The sequence below is a fragment of the Condylura cristata genome, unplaced genomic scaffold, assembly GCF_000260355.1.
Source record: "Condylura cristata isolate star-nosed mole 26May11 unplaced genomic scaffold, ConCri1.0 scaffold00027, whole genome shotgun sequence".
In the NCBI taxonomy this organism is placed as follows: Eukaryota; Metazoa; Chordata; class Mammalia; order Eulipotyphla; family Talpidae; genus Condylura; species Condylura cristata.
The window spans coordinates 5110675-5131997 of NW_004567128.1; the positions used below are offsets into that span (position 1 = coordinate 5110675).

Here is a 21323-nt window from a genome sequence, read left to right on the forward strand (position 1 = left end):
AGAATTCTGCTGCCAGCCTGTGCAAAGTAGAGGGCACCAGTGAGCATGCCAAGTGAATCGACTTGTACATTCCTTCCGGTTTGGCCTCCATTTCCCCCACGTCCAAGGGACCGGGTGTTAAACCTAAAATTGGCAGAGTTACAGATTTTATTTAAGCTTAGATTTCAAAACTTCTCATGGGCATCTTGGCAGGAACTAGCACATTTTTTTTCTTCAATCATCCAGATGCAGATTAAATCTTTTAACCAGGCTGCCTAGAGGGGGTTTGTGCCTTTGGTTTCCTCTTACCTACACTAATACAGAGCTGGACTTCAGGGAATACATTTTTGTTTTAACTTTTAAGAAATTGTAAACAGTCTTTTCATTCTTATGGGTAAAAGGAACCATTTCTCTGCACCTCTGCTGTTTACCCACCTGCAGAGAAAGGCAAGGCAGTTAGTCATCCAGACTGTGCCAAGGAAGTGACCAGTGAACAAGAGTGAATAAACTATTGACTCTCATTTCCGCCCCCGCGTTCCCCCAGTGGGTCAGCCGTCTCAGCATTCTGAGTGTTGTCCTACCTACAGGTTTCCACATGATCTTAATCTCTGTCATTTTTTCTTTTCCTCTGTCTTTTTCCTTCCTCTAGGTTATTAGTTTCCTTCAAGTTATTTGGGAAGTGACTGAGATTTCAAGCTAAAATGTTGATGAATAGCCTGAGAGGCCTTCTTCAAATCTCTCCATGTAAATCTCTGTGGAGAAGATTCCAGATTCCGATGTCCATGCCAGTGAGGCCCTGCAGCCTCTACACGTGCACTTATAAAACCCGGAACCGAGCCTGTGAGTACACTGTGACCTTAAAGAGAGTGAATTGTTTCGTAGAAATCAGGTGTGTTCAATGTTTGTCGCTGATGACTATCAGTGGTGTATGGTGGTGTTACTGGCCTTAGCAATTCCGTGAATAGCCAAGTGTGTCTCTATTTGTTTTTTAAAATAAATGTGGGAAGTTCTTTTCTTGCCCAATTTTAACTTGTTGAAATGATGTTGGGCAGAAATGCACAAGGGACATGTCCAGTTTCATCCAGATATTTTGGAATCTGTTCCTTATTGTTTCTTGTTAGCAGCTGTCTTTTTGCTAAAGTTGTTCCACAAACAGAATCATTGCTATGAATCTTAACGTCCTATGAATGTTTGCAAGCAGGCCTGTGATTTCTGGAATATTGTTCCGGAGTTATAAATTTGCAGTTAATTTGAGTTGCTCAGTGTGTGCTGTGTTGTCACCACAGCAGATCAAGGAAGGTAGCAGATGGCATCCGAAACCTTTGGCATTTTAACCCACTCCTGAAATACAAGTTACCATCGCATCCCATCTTGACGGTGCAGATAGTCTCGAGCAGGGTTTGGCTGACATGGGGAAAGAGGGTGTGCTACCAGGCTGTAGCTGTAGTATGCACTGTCCCCCACCCACTAGATGCTAGTAGCTGTAACGCTTACAACACCAAAAATGTTTGCAGACATTACTGGATGATTTCTGGAGGACAGATTGCTCCTGCTTAAGAACCACTGAGGTATAGGGGAAGATAATATATGTATTTGTGGAGAGATGAGTTTGAATTTGTGGAAAGAGTGAATGGCTAAGTATATTTCTTTTAAAAAAAGATTTATTTATTTATGCATACTAGAACTTGGGTACAGGTCAGAGTTGTGGGGGATGTGTGGGATGGGTGAGAGGATTCACCAGAGACACAGTGGGGAGCAGAACAGGCAGTTCAACTGAAATCCACTGCTGAGGGGAGCAGCAGGCGAGACAGGAGAGGTCTGCCGCACCATGTGGTTCAGCTCCCTGCCTCGGGTTTGAACTCATGCTGCAGTGGCTGCAGATTGCTTTATAGTGCTGCACTTTAACCTCTGTGCCCCCAGGGAGGGCCCCTAAGTATATTCTTGAAGGGGATTTTTTTTTTTTTTATGTTTTCCATTACTTTAAAGGAATTGAGAAAGTGTTTTGAAAGGTTGGTTTCTTTCTCGGTCTAGTTTTCTTCACTTTTCCTCTTTGGGCTTACTCTCTTGACTCTACATGCATGTAATAAAAAAGAGATGCATATCCAAGCATAAGGGATGCTTGGATATTCGTAATGCTAATCCAGCTAAATACTAGGACTTGAAACTACTTCACAAATATGTTCTTGTTCTAAGCTCAGTTTGTTTCCTCCACCACTGACTGCTTTTATTAAAATGAACTGGTCAAATCATAATCTCTGGTTGCTGGGTGTGGCTTCCTACCAGCAGGCCCACATCCTACCCAGACTGGCTTATTTTCAATACTGGCATTTTGACATCCAAGGCTTAAAATGGAAAAAAAAAGTCATGTTTCTCTACTGAAGTTTTACTTTTAAAACAGCAAATTGAAAGTTCAAAGCCTAAATTCCAATATGCTTATGTCTTTAGGATAGTTCACTCCTTTTAGTGATGACAAAAACTAAAGTAGTAGTGGCCAGACAAGAACATTACAAGAAGAGAATCCTACAGACTGCTCTGTCTTGTGAACTTACATGCAAAAGTTTTCAACAAAATACTAGCAAGTTGATTCTAATACTGTATAAAATGAATTACACACTACAACCAACTTAGATTTCTGCAAGGCTGGTTGAACATTAGAAAATCAATTAATATAATCCATCACACTGACAGGCTAAAAGAGATAATCACATGATTTTATGTATAGAAGCAAAAAGGCATGTCACAAAATAAAACACTGTTCTCAGTAAAGTTAATAAACTAAGACTAGAAGGGAATTTTCTTGATAGAATAAAGAACATCTACAAAAAACTTATAATAACATCCATCATACTTAATGGTGAAAAACTAGCTTTCTTGCTAATATAAAAAATATATAGTAAAGGGGCTCCCTGGTGACATAGGAGTTAAAGTCTTAGCGCTGTCAAGCTCTCTCCAGTCAATGCCTACTGCAGTGCAAGTTCGAGCCCCAGCCAGGGAGCTGACCTACATACCTACATGGCTCAGCGGACCCCTCCTGTCTCCCGCTGTTCCCCTCAGCAGTGTATTTCAGTAGATCTGCCTGTTCTGCTCCCCACTCTGTCTCTGGTGCATCCTCTCGCTCCCCATACTTCTGGCCTATACCCTAGTTCTTGTGTGTATAAATAAATAAATCTTTTTTTAAATTACTAAATAAAATTATAATTTTCCTAATACAGTAAGTATGTAGATAAAATATAGTATCTAGCTAAAATTAATTTTAGCAGCATTCTTTATTTAAGCCAATATATCCAAAATACTCACCTTAACATGAAATGAATCCAAGAATTATATGAGAAATAGTTTACCTTCTCTGTTTTGCACTTAGTCTTCAAAGTTGGTATTTTACACTGATATCATATCTCAATTTCAACTCACCACTGGGGCCAGTAAACAGTGCAGGTACAGAGAGTGGTTGCCCAGGGATAATAGCGGATGAAGGTTTGCTTAATGTAGTGTGGCTATGAGGGAGGGGCTCAACTGGCCGAAACTGAGAAACAGGGAGATGTGACCTTGCAGGAGGTATTCTGGGGCACACCTGCTTCCCTGAGTATGAGGTAAGGGGTAGAGACTTGGTGTGGACTTGTTTGGTTTTCTCTATCAATAAAGTAAAACCTAAGTCCCTCCTTTGTGGCTGGTACCAAGTTCAGCCCTAGGGCTGTGGGAAAAGCGCAGGACACAGGTTCCACTAACTCGGAACCCAGCGAGCAGATCAAGCAAACACACATTACATGAGAGTGGTTGAGCGCTAAATGGTGTAAGAACAAATGCAGTGTGAGTTCAGAAGAAGGAAAAGCAGAGTGACTGGAGAAATGTCAAAGACCAGCTATTGGAAAATGGAGTAGGGGGCAGTGAGGGAAGGAAATATGATCCACACGCTTGGCATGAAGTCTGCCGGGGGCATGAACTAGGCTGTTGTCGCGGGCAAGGTAAAGAAGAGATGAACCTGGAGACTCTTAAAAAGAAAAATAACAGAGTGATAAAGCAAATAAGGAGAATCAAGCTTTCCTAGAAATGTTCTTTATCCCATTCATTCTACCCACAAATGATTGCAAGGGCAAATGATTGGATTGTGATGTGTTCTGGAGGGAAAGTTTCCCTGGAACCTTCTGCATATTTGATTAGATCTCCATAATAAAAGACGGATTAACAGGAGAAAAATAAATACCAGAATTGTATATACCACGTATAGCTCTGGTACATATGGGAGAGACCCAAGAAAACTAACTCCTCAAAAGGGACCCAAGTGACCACCTTAAATAGCATCTCAGCTAAACACAAAAGAAAGTGCAGGAGGGAGTGGCCAGCTAGGGGCCATTCAGGAAAGGCACAGTAAACAAGAGTAGGTTGCTGTGAGATTTAAGTTACTCCTTTCTTCATTGATAAACTTTCCTAGATATTTGTTTATCCTCCACTTCCTAATACAGAGAGGGAGAGGCCCCCACAAATTGAGATTCCTTTAAATGTAAATGTCTTTAACAAAAAAGTAGTTTCTCAGCTTTCAGTACCTCTCTTATATCTGCTGTTTCTTAAAAAAATAACCAAACTAAAATAATCCCTCTGCCAGAGAAGCATATTTTAGGGTGGTAAACTTTGCTCCGCAGCATCAGCATCCTTGCTGTCATTAGGGTTGATGTGGACAAACTGTGAATGCACACCTTACCACATAATGTCCATGGCTCTCCATGGGACAAACAGATCTGGAGGGACTACTCAGCATGCTAATATTCTACCCAGGTTATATAGCATGAACATCAGAGGTGCCCCACTTACAGGGGTGTTCCTTTGACAGGACCCCTGCTATTTCTATGAACCACTCACTGAAACCTACAAAGTATGGCTGAAAGTTCACTTTCCAAAAACTCATCCTCATCTTTCTCATTCTCTTTTTTGGAAAACAAGTCCATTGAAAATTTTATTAATTTGTGTTCACATTTCCAGCTGGTCTTGTGGGTGGTTCTAGTAAAATTATCCATAAAGAAACTCATTGGAAATACCCTACTTGATCTTGGCACTGATCTCCAGGCATTTTACTGTCATCACAGAGCTCAGAGGCATGATTCTGGGGGAATTAGAAGGTGAACCAAAAAGCTGGAGACTTGCTGGGTGGCAAAAAAAAAAAAAAAAAAGCCCCTCTCTGCAGGGTGCACAACCTGCCTTGTCCCCTGTGTTGGTCAGTGGTGACACCCCCCAACTGGCCAACTCCTAAGACTTTCAGGCTCCCTGAGCCACAATAGACCCACAATTGCAAGTGCCGGGTATGTGAGTCTAGATAGACGACCTCGTGATGACACCCCACTGTGCTTTCTCCCAGTGCACCCACTCTGGGAGAGCATGGATCTGGTTCCAGGGGGCGATCGCCAGTCACCCATCAACATCCGGTGGAGGGACAGTGTCTACGATCCTGGCTTAAAACCACTCACTATCTCTTATGACCCGACCACCTGCCTCCACGTCTGGAATAATGGCTATTCCTTCCTCGTGGAATTTGAAGATTCTTCAGATAAATCAGGTGAGAGCCAGCCTGGTGGTCTCACCTGGAGTGAAAGGGACAGTTGTACACAGCTTCTGGGAGACCATGGCACCAGGCTCATGGGACCTACTTTCTGAATGTATGAAAAAGTCCCTCCTAATTTTTATGCACGTTTTATTCTACCAGTATAGGTGATATTTTCATTTGTAATTATGTATTGATATATACATATATAGTGTATAGATACTTTAATTGCTTTCGAAGATAGAGTATGAAATTAAAGCTTATCCAGGTTTTATTTCTATGTTTCCATTGACTATGCACTACTTTCCTGTTTGCTGACTTTACAAGGGACTTTTATATTAAACAGTAATGCTATTTAATCAGATTTAACCAATCACATTGTAATGCATTTGAAATGGGCTAAAAAGAGGGACTCTGAGAGCTGGGTGGAGTTTGCCTTTTTGTAAGAGACTGTTATAGGTATAAGGGAAAATCTCCCGTGGTGAGGGTATATCTCTCCCTGTATCGGGAAGACCTAATTTGTTTACCTTTTACCTGGAAGAGCAAGTCTCTTTAACAGATTTAAATAAATCTTTTAGATTTATTTATGCATACAGCTGGGGTACAGGCCAAAGGTACTGGGGTGGTGGGGTTGGGGGTAGTGGTGAGAGGATTCACCAGAGACAGAGACAGAGGGGGGGAGGGGGGGCAGGTCCAGTGCCTTTCTTGGTGAGCAGCCAAGCTGACCTCCCACCCTCTGCGCCCACCACTTCCCTCACACCCTTTGCCTTTGGCTGAATTTCTTTAAGGAGGTAACTTAGCCATTTTGATGAGCAACACAGCTTCACCGGGTCTCTCCCATGTTTGTAAGGGATATCATCAGGATACTCTTGTCTTACAACTTTTCTCTTGTTATTCTGTCTGATCTTAATTTGATAAGTATCACCCTGGGAAAACTGAGAGGGGGAAGGGGACACTCCCCCAACCTCCACAGTCTGCCCTGTATTTTCAGGAGCATTCTCAATCCAGTGTCAATTTTATGACTCCTTCCTCCCTAGGGGCTAGTATCACTTGGCAACACCTCTAGACACTTGGTTATCAGGCCAGGGGTGGTGGTATGAGGAGCATCTGTTGGGTTGAGGCCAGGAATTCAGCTGGCATCCTCCAGAACACACTCAGCTTTCACGAAGAGTTAGCTAGCCTCAAATATCAGTAGAGCTAAGATCGAGGAACCCTGATCAAAGTTTTCCTTTCACGAATATGAGGAAATGAATCAGTGGCTGTCATAAATGAATGAAGTGAAAAATGTAACTTCAAGCATAAATAGAAGTGTTCACACCTGTGTTTATGCAGGCGATGGGACTGTGTTGTATCCTGGTTTTCTCTGTAGTTTCCAGTGCTTTCATTCACCCTGCTGCATACAGGTTTAGTCTCTTCCTGGTTCTCTTCCCTCTGACATAACTTGTCTCCCATGACTCAGGCAGTACTGGAGCCTGTCCTTAAGGGTTTTGGTGTCCTAATGTCCCCCATTTTCCTTTCTCCTCTGTGGGATGGCACAGGCCCAAGCCGTAACCAGCTATCTACACATGTCAAATTGAGAAGAAATTATTCCCTTTCTTCCCAGATTCATCAGGACCTTTACTCATTTTTCCAAAACTGCAGCACGTGCCTCCATGTCAGCTGGAAGCCTATAGTACTATGTTTGGTGTAATATAGGGCTTGCAGACATCTCCAAAATAGGAAGCCAGATCCATATGTTGTTGATGCCATCTTGTGCGATGGTGAGCTCTACTGCTGTTCCTGCCACAGCTTTCCCAGTGGGCAGAGCCAACCTCCAGGACCCTAGCTCTCCTCCATGCATAGCAGTCCTCTTAACCGATTAGTCTCCACCCTTGCTAGGTCCCTGGCAAATGTTTTTCTTTTTTTCTGAGGATGTTAAATGTTGGCCAGCCCTCAAATGACCTTCACAGTCTAGGGACTGTCTTTGCCAATAGAACATTACTTCATTGAGTTGAAAATTTTAGGAAGTTTTAAAATGGATTTCTTTTTTTTTTATTTTTCCTTTGGTCTCAGTGTTCAGCTTTTAAGGAAAGAGACAAACATTTTGTCTACTTCAGAAATCAAACCTCAGAATTGCCATGATCCTTTTGCGATAACAGTAAACACAGCAGTTAAACAGTTAAATAGTTCTATTAGATTAGTCTTCTACTGTCCTAATAATGCTAAAACAAACAACTTTAAGATCTTAGTGGCTTGGGACATTTACATATCACAGGGTAAACTGATATTCTGCAGTTATGTTTTGTTTTTATCGAAGTAACATTGCATCATAATATGAGTATGTGAGGCTCAGGTGTACAGTGTTGAGAATCAGCATGTATATATACCACATTAAGTTCACCACTGAACTTAGAAAACATGTCATTTTTTAACAAAATCTGCTAATTTACATGTTTTATCAGGAAGGAACAAAGTAAACCGCCCCTTTCCATTATGCTTTAATAATTATTTTCTTTAAGATACTGTTAATCTTTAATAAGTAACTAACTTTCTCTATCTCTCTTTTTCCACATTCCAGTGACTACTTCATATTTCCTGCTTATTCTTCACTGCTATTTCTCTATGCTATTGCAGAATAATCAATAGCATTCAAAAAGGAAGAGTGAATGAACATAAAAAAGTAAAGAAAAAGGAAAATATATCCTAGAAATGAAGAAAGTCAAATAATTTGAAATCTAGAAAAGAAAGGATCCAATAAATAATAAATATTAATCTCTCTCATTCTCTCTCTATGCATATGTATGTAAGTGTATATCTCTACCTCTATCTCTATCTCTATATCTATATGCTGCAGTGTGTTTACAGAGAACCAGAGGCAGAGTGTGTAAGGAAAGGACTCTGACAAAAATGAAATACACCAAACTTTATGGGATGCAGCAAAAGCAATGCTTAGAGGGAAAATTATAGCTGAAAATGCCTATATTGGAAAAGAAGAAAATTTTCAAATAAATAACCTAGCTTTCTACCTTAAGAAAATAGAAATAGAAGAACAAAAACAACAAAAAATAAAGCCTAAAGCAAGCAGAAAGAGTATAATTAAGAGCAGAGCAGAAATCAGTGAACTCAAAAGTCTGTTCATTGGAAAGATAAACAAAATTGGTAAACCTTTAGCTAAGTGGACCAAGAAAAAAATGAGAAGACTCAAACTACTAAAAGCAGAAATGAAAGGGAACATCACCACAATTACAGAAATTAAAAGCATAAGAGAAGGTACGTGCGCGTCTCATACCGCGGCCCTCTGCTCGGTATTTCATTTGACTCCTCTGAATAGCCCCAGATGCTGATTTTAATGAGTGCATGTGGGAGATACAGTCCATTGTGAGGAAGGCCACCAAATTATGCCTGGGCTGCATGGCATGGGTGGTCCCTGTAAATGTTCACCTCCTCTACAGTAACTGCTGTCGACATTGCCAAGAGGCATGAACAAGAACACCTGAATCCTGATGTTCGAATGTTCTTCCTGCCCCATCTTGCTTCACTTGCTTTACACTCTTATGTGATCCCAGGAAGAACATTTTTTTTTTAAAGATTTATTTATTTGTGCATACAGAACTGGGGTGCAGGCCAGAGGCTCAGGGGCAGTGAGAGGCTTCACCAGAGACAGAGTGGGGTACAGAACAGGCAGATCTACGAAGTACACTGCTGAGGGGAGCAGCAGGTGGGTCAGGAGAGGTCTGCCATGCCATGTGGTCACCTCTGGGGCAGGCGGGAATCGAACTCATGCGGAAGTGGCTTTAGATTCTCAGTGCTGTGCCCCAACCCGCTGCGCCACCAGGGAGGGCCAGGAAGAACACTTTTACAAACATTTTAAGGTCCTATTTTGGTCCTACGTTTAGTTTTTTTTTTTTTTAGAAAACACTCTCATGACTTTCTGTACATTTACAGAGGTTGTACTACCATCACTACAATCCAGTTTTAGAATGTGTCTACCACTCCGAAAAGTTGCGTGCCCTCTTCCTGAATTTACTTTATTTGTTTGGGTCCTGGGCATTCTTTTCCCCTTTATCGTCTCTTTTCATGCCAGCTCCCTCACCTACACGTTAATGGCAAAAGACGGTGAATGTTACATAGATTTCTTATAAGACTTACGCTGTGCTAAGTGTTTTGTATTTATGATCTGGTTTTTGGAAAGACTATTTATGTTCATCTAAATGCACACAAAGAACAAAATACCAGAAACCTCAAACCAAAAAGTCTATTTTTTAAAATAATATAATAATTCATTTTCACATCATTTTGTGCCTTTTCCCATCTCAATTGTAATCCCCGTGGGCTTCCCATCACCAGATCACCCCTGTGCCATCACCATAGTCCAGTGCATTTCCCTCCCCCCACTGTTTTTGATCCCATTCCCCACTCTACCCTCATAAAATGTCTCTGGTATATAGCTGTTCATTATTATTATTATTTTCTCGCCTGTTCCTTTATACTCCTGTGATGAGTGAAACTATCTGGTATATTTCCTTTTCTTTCTGGTTTGTTTCACTAAGCATGATCTTTTCCAGCTCCATCCATGTTGCTGCAAAAGGCATGTATTTATATTTTTTGGTTGCTGAGTAATGTTCCATTGTGTATATGTACCACATCTTTTAATCCAGTCATCTACCAAAAAATGTTTTTTTGATGTATCTTACCACTGCCCTGCTTTCTAACCCACTGTTTTCTATCTCTCTGCTGCCTTTCTTAACAATTGAACTTCCCCGCATTGCCTCATCTGTCCCTCCAAACCAACGGTAGCCTTCCCCTTCCTCTTGCTGAGGTTACCAGTGATGTTTCAGTTAACTAACTCCACAGACACATCCCAGTCTTTTTCTTTAGTTCTTGGTTTCATGGAAGATCTGTTAAGCTCCAGACACTGTGCTGGGTGCTTAGAGTAGAAAGGAGAAGGGATGGTCTCTGACTTTAAGGAGCTTACAGAGTGGTGGGTAGTCAGACTGGTGCAGTGACAGAGCTAATGCAGAATGGTAAGTGCCAGGACAGGAAGTGTGCCCTGGGGTCTGGTGAGAGAAGGCTTCCTGGGGAAGGGGACACCGCATGGTCTGTGCAGAGGTGGAGGTGTGATGCGGAGATGCTTGTGTTAGGTATAACTGTGTACAAGAGAGCGGACAGGGAAGTCCTGAGGTAGGCCCGAGCTGATTCACTTGTATATAGTACTGCATGGCCCATTTAAGAGAGTTCACGTGGGAGGGACACCCACTGATTCAACCTTTCCCCCACATTCCTTCATGGTGTGAGACACTGTCCCTTGAATTGTTGGATTTCTGTTTCAGTGATCGAGGGAGGACCCCTGGAACACAACTACCGATTGAAGCAGTTCCATTTTCACTGGGGGGCCATCGATGCCTGGGGCTCTGAGCATACTGTGGACAGTAAATGTTATCCAGCAGAGGTATGTTAAGAACTTGGGGAAAATGATTGTGAAGAAGTGGGAATATCTCCGGAGCTTCTAGGAAAGGCTTGTAAGTTCTAAGAATATGAGGAAGACATCAGGTAATTGCTAAAAATACTAAATACTAAATAAGAAGCAGACCTATCGATTATTCTGTTTATACAGGTAAAAACTCTAATTCCCTTCATCTCAAGTAACATAGCAGAAATGAACCTTAAGATCAAAGCTGAATTCTTCCCGAATTCTAGCCCAGGCTCAAATTGTAACTTAAAGTAATAGCCTAGGAACAGCACAGGGCCACCAAGTTGAGTTAACCCAACTAAGAGATGCTGGGGGCCTAACTGGAGGCTGTGGGATCGAAATAGGAAGAGCGATATTTAACAAGCATTTCTGAAATACAAGCAGTAAGACTTGGAGGCAGGGTCCTTTACAGGAGAAGAGAGGGAGAAGTTAATTGTGACCTTGAGGGTCTCACTTGGGAGGCTGGGTATTGACCTATTCATGATCAACGAAGAATAATTTTAGGTGTGAACATTGATATTCTTAGCCCCATCTCAGTGAGGTTGGGAGGCTGGAGAGTGTCCGTACATAAGCAAATCAGCAACCACTGGACCCAACATACCTTGGATCTCTCACAGGAAATGACAGTTTCCCTTTAGGGGCTGGGGGTGGGGGAGGCCTTAACTGGGGGCAGGGCTTCTCCAGAGCTCAAATAGCAGGCGGTTAGCCTTGGATTTGGGGAAGTGAATGTGAACCTACCATGAATACTCTTAACGGACTCTCCAATCTGCTCTCCACTGGTTTGTTTCGGAATAAAGCATCTTGTTGCAATAACTGATTGTTTCTGTTTGAGGTAAATATAGAGAACTATAGGGAGTGCATACGGAAATAAAATTTCTTCTTACAACTTTCCCCCAATAGAGTTTTAAATATCCCCTTAAAAGAAACACGTTAGGTGGTTAGCCTTCAAAGAAATTTGTCTTCAACTCTTGTGTAACTCCCATAGGGAGAACTTACATAAACATCGCTCCTTTAGAGGTGAATAGATTTTGGATATGAGTGTTTCCTGAAAATATGGCTGGGAATGCACAAATGTTTATCCTTCCTTGAAATGCTACCCACTTTGCTATAGAAATTTTCTTTTATTCCTCTCCAAATAGATCATTCTATTCCAAAGAAATATTCATTGGTACTCCTGCAAACATTATTTCTAACTTTCTACCAGCTTGTCCTGTACCTTTCAGTGACCTTACTTTGGGTGAGGAAACACATTAAAATATCATATGTCGAATCATGCTGTCTGCTGTCTGTCCGTTGTCTGTCTGTTTTGGCCTGATCTCCCATGGTTCTGTGTTAAACCCTTTTCAGCTGCACCTGGTACACTGGAATGCAGTCAAATTTGAAAGCTTTGAGGATGCAGCCCTGGAAGAAAATGGCTTGGCAGTGATAGGGGTGTTTTTAAAGGTAAAAGAAAAAGCTTACCAACTTTAAATGGTGTGTTGTATTCTAGGATGAAAAGATATAGCATTGCACTCTAAGCTGTAAGCATATTGGGATGAAAATAACTGATACTTAAATAACTGATACTTAAAGTATTTTAAATGGTATAAAAATGCACAATTCAAAAGAAAAGTCGCTAACCACATGTGGCAGTAGAGCACTTGACGTAGAACAATTTCTAATATTAATTAATGTAATTTTCAGGGGAAGAACTGATCTTTAAGACAAACAGGGGGCCTTTCCCTGCAGGCGCCTGACCCCTTCAGCAAACAGTCTGCTTATTTTTCCTGTGTCTAATTTGACACAGTGATGTCTGTAATATTCTAAATTACCAGTGTAAGTGTTGCTTAAGTTGCTTGGCTTGTTTTTATCTAATCTCCAGGTGGTTAATTTTACTTCAATTCTGTTACATTTCTACAATGAGATGTCAATTGTTTTTGATATTTTCTCATGTGCTGTTCTCTAGCTGGGCAAACATCATAAAGGCCTACAGAAATTGGTGGATACTTTGCCATCCATTAAGCATAAGGTAATGTTTTTTCCCCTGAGTCACCTGAAATGCATTTTACCTGCAGCTGGGTAGAGACACTGCGACGCCCTTGAGCTGGGAAGGACACTACAGCAAACTGTGTCAGGGCTCCCTGAAAGCTGCCCTGGATCCCACTTGTGGTTGATGAGATCGGCATTGAGACGCCCTGGCGCTGGGAGGCCTGGCCTGGGGCAGAAGAGATTCCCTGGGTGGCACCAGCTTCTCTGCTTTGGCTGCTGTTCCCCTGAGCTCTGGGGACTGGGGTACAGTGCCACCCCTCGTCTGCCGCTTCTAAGTCCTGTGGGCACACTCAGAACAACCTGTGCCTCTTGCCTTCTGCTCCCCAGAAGGGAAGCTTGGCAATCCCTTGACCTGTGCAGCTTCGAGGAGTCGTGTCCTGTGCTCTTGTGGGTGGGCACTTCTGTCCAACCTGGGCTGCTTCCTAGAAGTCCACCCTCTCTTCTGCTCCCGCCACACCCCCACCCTCTCCCCTCGCAGCCCAGGGTCCTGGCCTTTCAGTCTGCACTGCAGTGTAGAAAGGAGGAAGCTCTTAGACTCTGGAAAAAGAGCAGCCAGAGCTCCCTGCTTCTGCACCAGCTCCCAGGACCCAGTGGAGGTGCTGTGAGCACCTGCTGCACACTCGCTACAGTGGAGGGAGAGGCGGCTGCTGCCTGTTCCCCTGGCCTCAGCAGCGACCATGGTTCGCTGGAGGGGCAGAGCACTGCTCCATTCTGTCCCAAGCTGCCCAGAGGGGCTAATGCTCCTCCGGGCCTGTGTGGGGCCCAGACACTGGGAGCCACTGCTGAGTGCTTTTCACCACGAACCGGCGGCGATTCGGTGACCTCTTCTCTTGGCCAGGACACCATTGTGGAGTTTGGGTCCTTCGACCCTTCCTGTCTGATGCCTGCCTGCCCGGATTACTGGACCTACTCAGGGTCCCTGACTACCCCGCCGCTCTCTGAGTCCGTCACCTGGATCATTAAGAAGCAGCCGGTGGAGGTTGATCACGACCAGGTACGTTCTTTGCACATTTCTGTATGGGAAATTCTAGTCTTTACCTTTCAGACAAGGCTAGGCTCAAGCTTTGCCATCACCTTAAACATCTTGTCATCCTTTTACATTTTTATTAAAACGCACAAACATCTTCATTTGGATATGAATTGGAAAATGCTTCAGATGAACTACAGGGAAAAGTTAAAACAGGAAACATGCTTTTTACTTCCATATTTAGCAGTGATGGATGTTTTAGGTATTTTTTTTACATAAATATGAATATACAAACAAGTTCTTTTTAAATGGAAGAACGAAGGTTGGAAATGGGTGTGTTTAAAAAACTTTTAAAATCCTCGAGAAAAAATCTTTCTCTGGAATCTCAGAATAAAAACAGAATCCAGCGATGTCTGTCCAGAAACTTTATATTAAGTCAATTCTTTTGAAGTTAAACTTTTTCCTTAGAAACTACCTTTAGGAGGTGACTAACATTTCAATAGTAATTCTTAATGTTCTGAAATTATAGTAATTCTTGCTTATACTTGCCTTACAGGACTTTTATTAATTACAAAGTGTTATAACAGAAACAAAAGATTCAAAATCTTGTTTATGAAACTAGGTACCAATAACTGGCAACACAAACAACCTTCAAGGATTGGAACAAACAATAGATAAACTACAGACAGATCTCTGAAGACTGTACTTTTATTTTTATTTTATTTCTTTTTTTACATTTTAAAAGGACAAAGAAAAAGAGGCACCTGCACAGTCACAGGCGGGCAGGAGAGCTGCTGAAGACTATTCAAAAAAAAAAAAAAAAAGAAAAGAAAAAACAAAAATATCAGGAAGAGGCTCCAGCAGCATATTATACAAAATCTATACTTTGTCCAAATAGCATGTATTCCAGTAATACCCAGATGATTCATTATTAAGAATGATATTAATATAATTCATCACATCAGTGAACCTAAATGGAAAAATCATATCATCATTTCCATAGATTCTAAAAAGGTACTAACAAAATCCACCATACCACTTTTCTTTTTTTATTGATTTTCTTCAAATAAGATATAGGCCTCCCTAGTGGCATAGGAGTTAATTTTCAAATCTATCACCCCTGTGGCCTGAATTCCATCCCCAGCCAGAGAGGTGACCCACATGGCCTGGCAGACCTCTCCTGGCTCACACGCTGTTCCCCTCAGCAGTGCACCTTGTCCATCTGCCTGTTCTGCTCCCCACTCTTCACTGGTGAATCCTCTCATCCCCCTCCCCCACCAGGGACACCTCTGGCCTGTATCCCAGTTCTGTATGTATTTTTTTAAAAGACAACATTGTTTATGGTAACAACTCGACTAAATTAAAAGATATACATACAAATTATTAGTTGGTTGTTATCTGTAGCTGGTTATTTTGCCCATGGAAACCTGAGGTTCCTGAAAATTGAAAAGGAAGTAACTCATCTTTGGCAAATGGCTATTATGTGGGGGACAGGCCTGTGACCAACCCACCCAATCTTTGGCTCCAACTGGCCCACTCCTGCTGCTTTTCTCTTCACACAACTCCCTCTCCACCCTGTCCAGAGGTGAATGGTTCTCAAAAATCAGTTCTACAGGATCCAGTGTTTCAGTTGTAAATATGAAAGTAGCTTATTCTTGATGTAAAGCTGTTTCCCATTGACATTACTTATGTTTCCTATTTCTATTTCTAGCTTGAGCAGTTTCGGACCCTGCTTTTCACTTCCCAGGGGGAGAAAGAGAAAAGAATGGTGGACAACTTCCGCCCTCTGCAGCCACTCATGAACCGCACAGTCCGTTCGTCCTTCCGTCATGATTACGTGCTGAATATACAAGTGAAACCCACGCCCTCGGCCAGCCAAGCGACCCCCTAAATGACTCATATCAAAGCAGTATTTTGCTCTTGTACGCACTAGCTTTTAAAAAATTAACCAGACTATTCTAAACGCTTGCACTTATAGCTAATTTATAGATAAGCATTTCTGGGTACGGCAGTGCTCCCTAGTGAGGAATGCTCCTGAATAAACCAATTCTTGTTTTTATTGATGATATGCATCACCTGAAGAGGCCAGCAAGACACAGGTTTCTGTTACAGCAACCTGTTGGTAATTGTAATGTCTTCATGTCGGATGTTTTGCGCTGTGCTTTTGTGTTTGTCAGTTAGTGGTTCTACAGCGTCAGAAGTAGAAACTATGAACAAAGTATTTAACAGTTGGGAAGGCACCTCAGGAGACAGGCCTTCCAGAGACACCTGGGGGCCCAACTGGTGCGTCCTGGCTGAATGCTGGCCATGCTGTTAGTTTATTTAAACTTCAAGGACTTTTTCTGCCTAGAAAGCCTAGGCAGAACATTTTCAAGAAAATGCTTACAGTACACCTAGGATTTAAAAAGGTTTCGGGGTGTATTTACAGAAATATTTTTCAAAAGTAATATATTAGTCTATAATGTCTAGTATTAACTTATATTACCTGTATTCTGTGTCATAGTATATGATATTTTCTACCATGACAGAACTATCTTGGCTTCCCTTCAAAACTTTCTGAACTTTATTAGTCAAGGTTCTGTGCATGGCAGGTGATCAATATGTCTCCCAATTGATAGTGGTTTAGAAGACTTTCTGCAGTAATAGAGAATACTTGTAGATTAGGGTAAAATCTAGATAATTCTGTGTATTTTGAGGAATCCATGCCACCATTGCCTTGTTTGCACGTGTGCTGGAATGTTTTTAATTGCCTATAAGCCTGTGTCAGACTCATAGTGCATAAATTAGCATTATTTCTTTCATTAATATCCAGGCATGTGGTGGCCTGCAAGGTAAAGTTGACAGGAGATATTTAACACTACTCAACTGTGCACTGGAAAACATTAAGATGGTAAGTTTTCTGTTCAGGTTTCCTCCACTATTTAAAAGAAGGGTGCTCCTGTTTGGTAGAATTTGGTAGGGTTATTTTTGGGGTGTAGGAATACTCGATTTTTTTGTCCATATAAATTAATAGTAATAGCATTCCCAGATTCTACTTCTCACCCCAGTAACCTACCAAATAGGAATGTCCTGCTTTTAAATAGCAAAGGAAACCTCTAGTGTCTATTACCACAATTAAATGATACAGCCAGTAGGAAAAGAAGACAAATTTGGGGGGCTAGCTCTGCTCTCAAGAGTAGGGGAGGGTGAAGACATTTGCTTTCAGAGTGCGTAGCTTCTCCAAAACAGAGGCACCCCAGGAAATGAATAAAATTATTAAAAAGATAAATGTGGGGACGTTTATGTTAATTTCATGTAAGTGGTGTATCTCATACCACAGGTAGAGGCTAAGCACACAAGAGCTGCATTTTCCCTGGCACACAGGCTTCCCTCTAGGTCTCTTGCAAACTCTTAGTGCAAAGTTCTGTTGCAGTGAGACTTGCAAATTGGAGAGCTTACCGGAGACACCCTCCTTGCCTGAACAGCTTCGAGATACACAGGCTGTATTCACAGGTGTGCTCCGGTTGGCTTCCCCTGACTGACTCAGATCAGGTACTCTGATGTAATTATTAATAGTACCCCATTAACTCCGAGCCATGTCCTAGGCTGCATGGTAAATTCTTGGTCACATTCCCTGCAGAGTTATGGAAACTGCCTTGGGGTTTTCCTCAATGACTTAGTCATATGATGAGGGGTGCCCTGGCTACTGATACACCCTAGCACTTTTTACAAAACTTTTTACTTATACTTTCTGAGACATGAAGGGGAAAATGAATTTGAGATCTGCCAAATTTCATGTTAAAACTGCTGCTCATCTTCATTCAATATTAGATTAATAAAACCTTTCTTTACAATATTCGTGTTTGTCAAATGACTTTTTCTTCCTGTTGGTTGTCTTGAATATATGAGATGTCTGTAAAATTCTCAAGACATCCTTTAATGTGGAGGTCAGAAAGTGACTGGAAGGCTTCCCTCGTGGCACAAAGGGTTAAGTCTCAGCACTATGAAGCTATCAGCAGCCACTGTAGCTTGAGTTCAATCCCCTGCCAGTGAGCTAACCCACATGGTGCAGCAGACCTCTCTAGTCTGGCCTGCTGCTCCCCTCAGCAGGTATTTTGGTAGATCCACCTGTTCTGCTCCCCACTCTGTCTCTGGTGAATCCTCTCATCCCCTGCACCCAAGTTCTTGTATGCATGCATAAATAAAAATAAATCTTTAAAATTTTTTTAAAATTGTGGCTGTAATACTGATCAGGGATGAATTAGAGAAGCTGATATAGAAAGAATCAGCTTCTCCTTCCCAGCTCTCCTGCTTCTTTTGAATCAGTACACAATTTGGTGACCAATATGTCACCAGGGCTTCCCTGGAGCTACATGACTTAGGGGTAAAGATGGCAACCACCTTCAAAAAGTTGAGGACACTGAATCTGCTGCTCTTTCTATCTGGGAGTCCCCAGCCTCTAGACCTCTGAGAAATAACCTGCTGCAGTATGTTGTTACGGCAGCTAGGACTGACTAAGGTACTGCGCCTATGTACATGTTAACACATTTTCTAATTTTACCACCTTCAGAAACATCATTTGGGTTTGAGATCTGGGTGGGGATATCTCTGCCATCATTCCTTCCCAAAACACCATTCCTTCTGTTGCGCTATGCTTAGCACTAGAAAAAAGAACCAAGACAAAGTATCACTGGATAGTTCTTTTCTCCATAGAAATCTTTGAATTTGGTGTGTAAATACAGATTTGCACACACTTTTCATGTTACTATGCAGCCAGAATATTCCATCTTACTATACTAAACTGTACCTCTATTCTGGAAACCCTGTACCTATATATATGAAACCCAAGACATAGCAAAAGGCTTTGAGACCCCACTACATGCCCTTGAACAAATCTGGTGACTAATACTGGAATGATAGGTAAGAAAGGAAATGTTCTTTCCTGAGAATTTATGCAGGAATACCGCCACCACTGCCCTATTGGGAGCAGGAGTGAGCCAAATTAAGGGAAAGGATAACAACCTGGCATTCAGAAAACAGACATTTTCCCTTTATGCTTGCAACAAATGAGAAATACATTTATGGGTCATTATTCATTTTATAATAACTAATATTACTAAATATTTATGTAAGATGTTTTCCTCTGACTTTTTAAAGGTAATCAACTATTTTTTTTAAAGATTTATTTATTTATACGTACAGAACTGGGGTACAGGCCAGAGGTGCAGGGGTGGTGAGAGGATTCACCAGAGACAGAGTGGGGAGCAAAACAGGCCGACTGATGAAATGCACTGCTGAGGGGAGCAGCGGGTGGGTCAGGAGAGGTCAGGGCAGGTGGGGATCGAACTCAGGCTTTAGCTTCTTACTGCTGTGCTTTAACTCGCTGTGCCACCAGGGAGGGCCAATCAACATTTTTTAACAATGATGTAAAATAAAAACTTAGGCAATTTCAATGGGGTGGAAATGTACATTCTTGAGAATTAATAGATGCTGTACCTAAGGCACCCACAAAAGTAGAAAATAGATCTTGCACTGCAGAATGAGGATGACTGTTACCTATAATGAAGCACTATAGTTTGGAAATGGAACTGGTTTTTTAGAGTAACTTCTGTAATGAAATTGTCTTGAGCAATTCCAGCTTGTTCATGAAACTCAGTGGTTAGTGTTGAAGATAAATGTTTAACTCCCATGAAAGGAAATTTACATTCATTTCTAAATCATAATAAAGTAAATTCTAAATCTATTTAATTAGGAATATCTTCCTAAAAGACATTCTTACTGCTTTTTGATATGAAAGTCTATGGTAACTCATAAGAAAGTGACCCAAAAACTGATAAATCTTGGTCACAGGAAACAGTAACACTGTGATGTGTGAAGCTACATATTTTTTTCCTTTTGTTTCAAAATCTGCAAGTTCTATTTAACATCAGAATGACCCAGTGTCATTTTTTCATTCCTGGTTTTCAAACAACGAGGTGGCATTTGGAAACTGAAATCATGAAGAAGAAAGCCCTGATGTGGACCCCCTGGGAAGCTTTTAGAGACTTGAGGTCCTATTCGGGTTGTAGGTAACTTATTCCAGTTTGTAAGATAAAGGATGAATAAACAATGCTGGACTATCACGTGAAGTGAGAAGGGAGGCATTCTCTAGTTAGGGTCTGTAATGGCTAAGTCTCCACCTCCAAGGAGTCGAAAATTTAGTGCCAGCAACAGTCTTGGGAAGACAGCAAAGTACACTATAACATGACAGGTGTTATAAAAGATAGAATACTCATGCTAGTCGCACACTTTGGACAAGTACTTTACCTTCTCTTGAGGGGTTTGGGAGGCTTTCACAGCAGCGATGATGACGACGGTGATACTGATATAGTGGCTAATGTTTTGGGGACACCATTGCCAGTCATTAAGCCAACATATAACATATGCATTTGAGAACTTGATTTCTATCTCGATTTTTACAGATGCGAGAACTTACGACTAGACATTAAGGAGTTAACTCAAAGAGCAGAGAGGCAAGGCTTGAGTTTCCTAGCTCACCCAACTCTGTAATTACGACCCTAATTAATGTTGCACTGACCTGGACAAGGTCAACGTGGAGGTGTGTCATGCAAGTGTGTCAGTTAGACTTTATGCAGACTTTGTGCAGATTTTGTCTTGTGCTGAAAGATTGCAAAGAGGTATTAGGGGAAGCAGGGACAGCTTAATAATTGGGTATCTCAGTAATTTTTTTTTCTTCCCCCACCCTTGATCTCAGTAGTTTCGTTTTTTTTTTGAAGAGAGGAACAAAGTGAGGCGAGGGATGTTATCCAATCACTCAAAAGGGGCGTCATATATTATTTTGCAGTCGTAGCCAGAAGGAAACACTGTTTCTTGGTCTTGTGCATCATCATGATATTTTACTTTCCCATTCCCTACTCTGCTTGCCCTAATTTAATTCCTCACTTCTCACATCATGGTGATAGTCCAGCTTTATTTTTTCATCCTTTATCTTACAAACCAGAATAACTTACCTAAAACACAAATATGACAAGTCTACTTAAAAGCTTTCCATCGTTCCCTGTTGCCTACAGAACTTAAAAGGTTCTTAGCTTGGCATACAAGCCCTCCTCCGGAACTTAGCCAGCCCACCACTACCGCTTCATTCTTTGATACTCTTGAATTGCCATTTAAATGCGAAGGCCAAAACTCTCGCGTTTTCTACGAGATCCCACTTTGTTTCACCTCCCGATGCCTTTACTTCTGCCCGATTTAGCTGCTATTCCATTCCCACCCTTTACCCAGGTAAAAGCCATGTGCCTTCAAAACTCAACGCATGCATCAGAGAACGCTTCCTGATTCCCCAGTCGGACTACGCCAAGAAAAGAGACTTTTCGATACCACATCTTCTTCCC

General features: G+C 41.7%; 1 protein-coding gene across 1 annotated transcript; it reads left to right on the forward strand.

Moving 5' to 3' along the window:
• The first annotated feature begins 631 nt into the window (after nt 1-631).
• Nucleotides 632-17712, forward strand: CA5B (carbonic anhydrase VB, mitochondrial). The gene is made up of 7 exons (XM_004689877.2): nt 632-819; nt 5327-5524; nt 10819-10937; nt 12306-12401; nt 12904-12966; nt 13825-13980; nt 15665-17712. The coding sequence occupies exons 1-7, from the start codon at nt 681-683 to the stop codon at nt 15842-15844; spliced, it is 951 nt and encodes a 316-aa protein (XP_004689934.1). The 5' UTR covers nt 632-680; the 3' UTR covers nt 15845-17712.
• Nucleotides 17713-21323: the final 3611 nt, after the last annotated feature.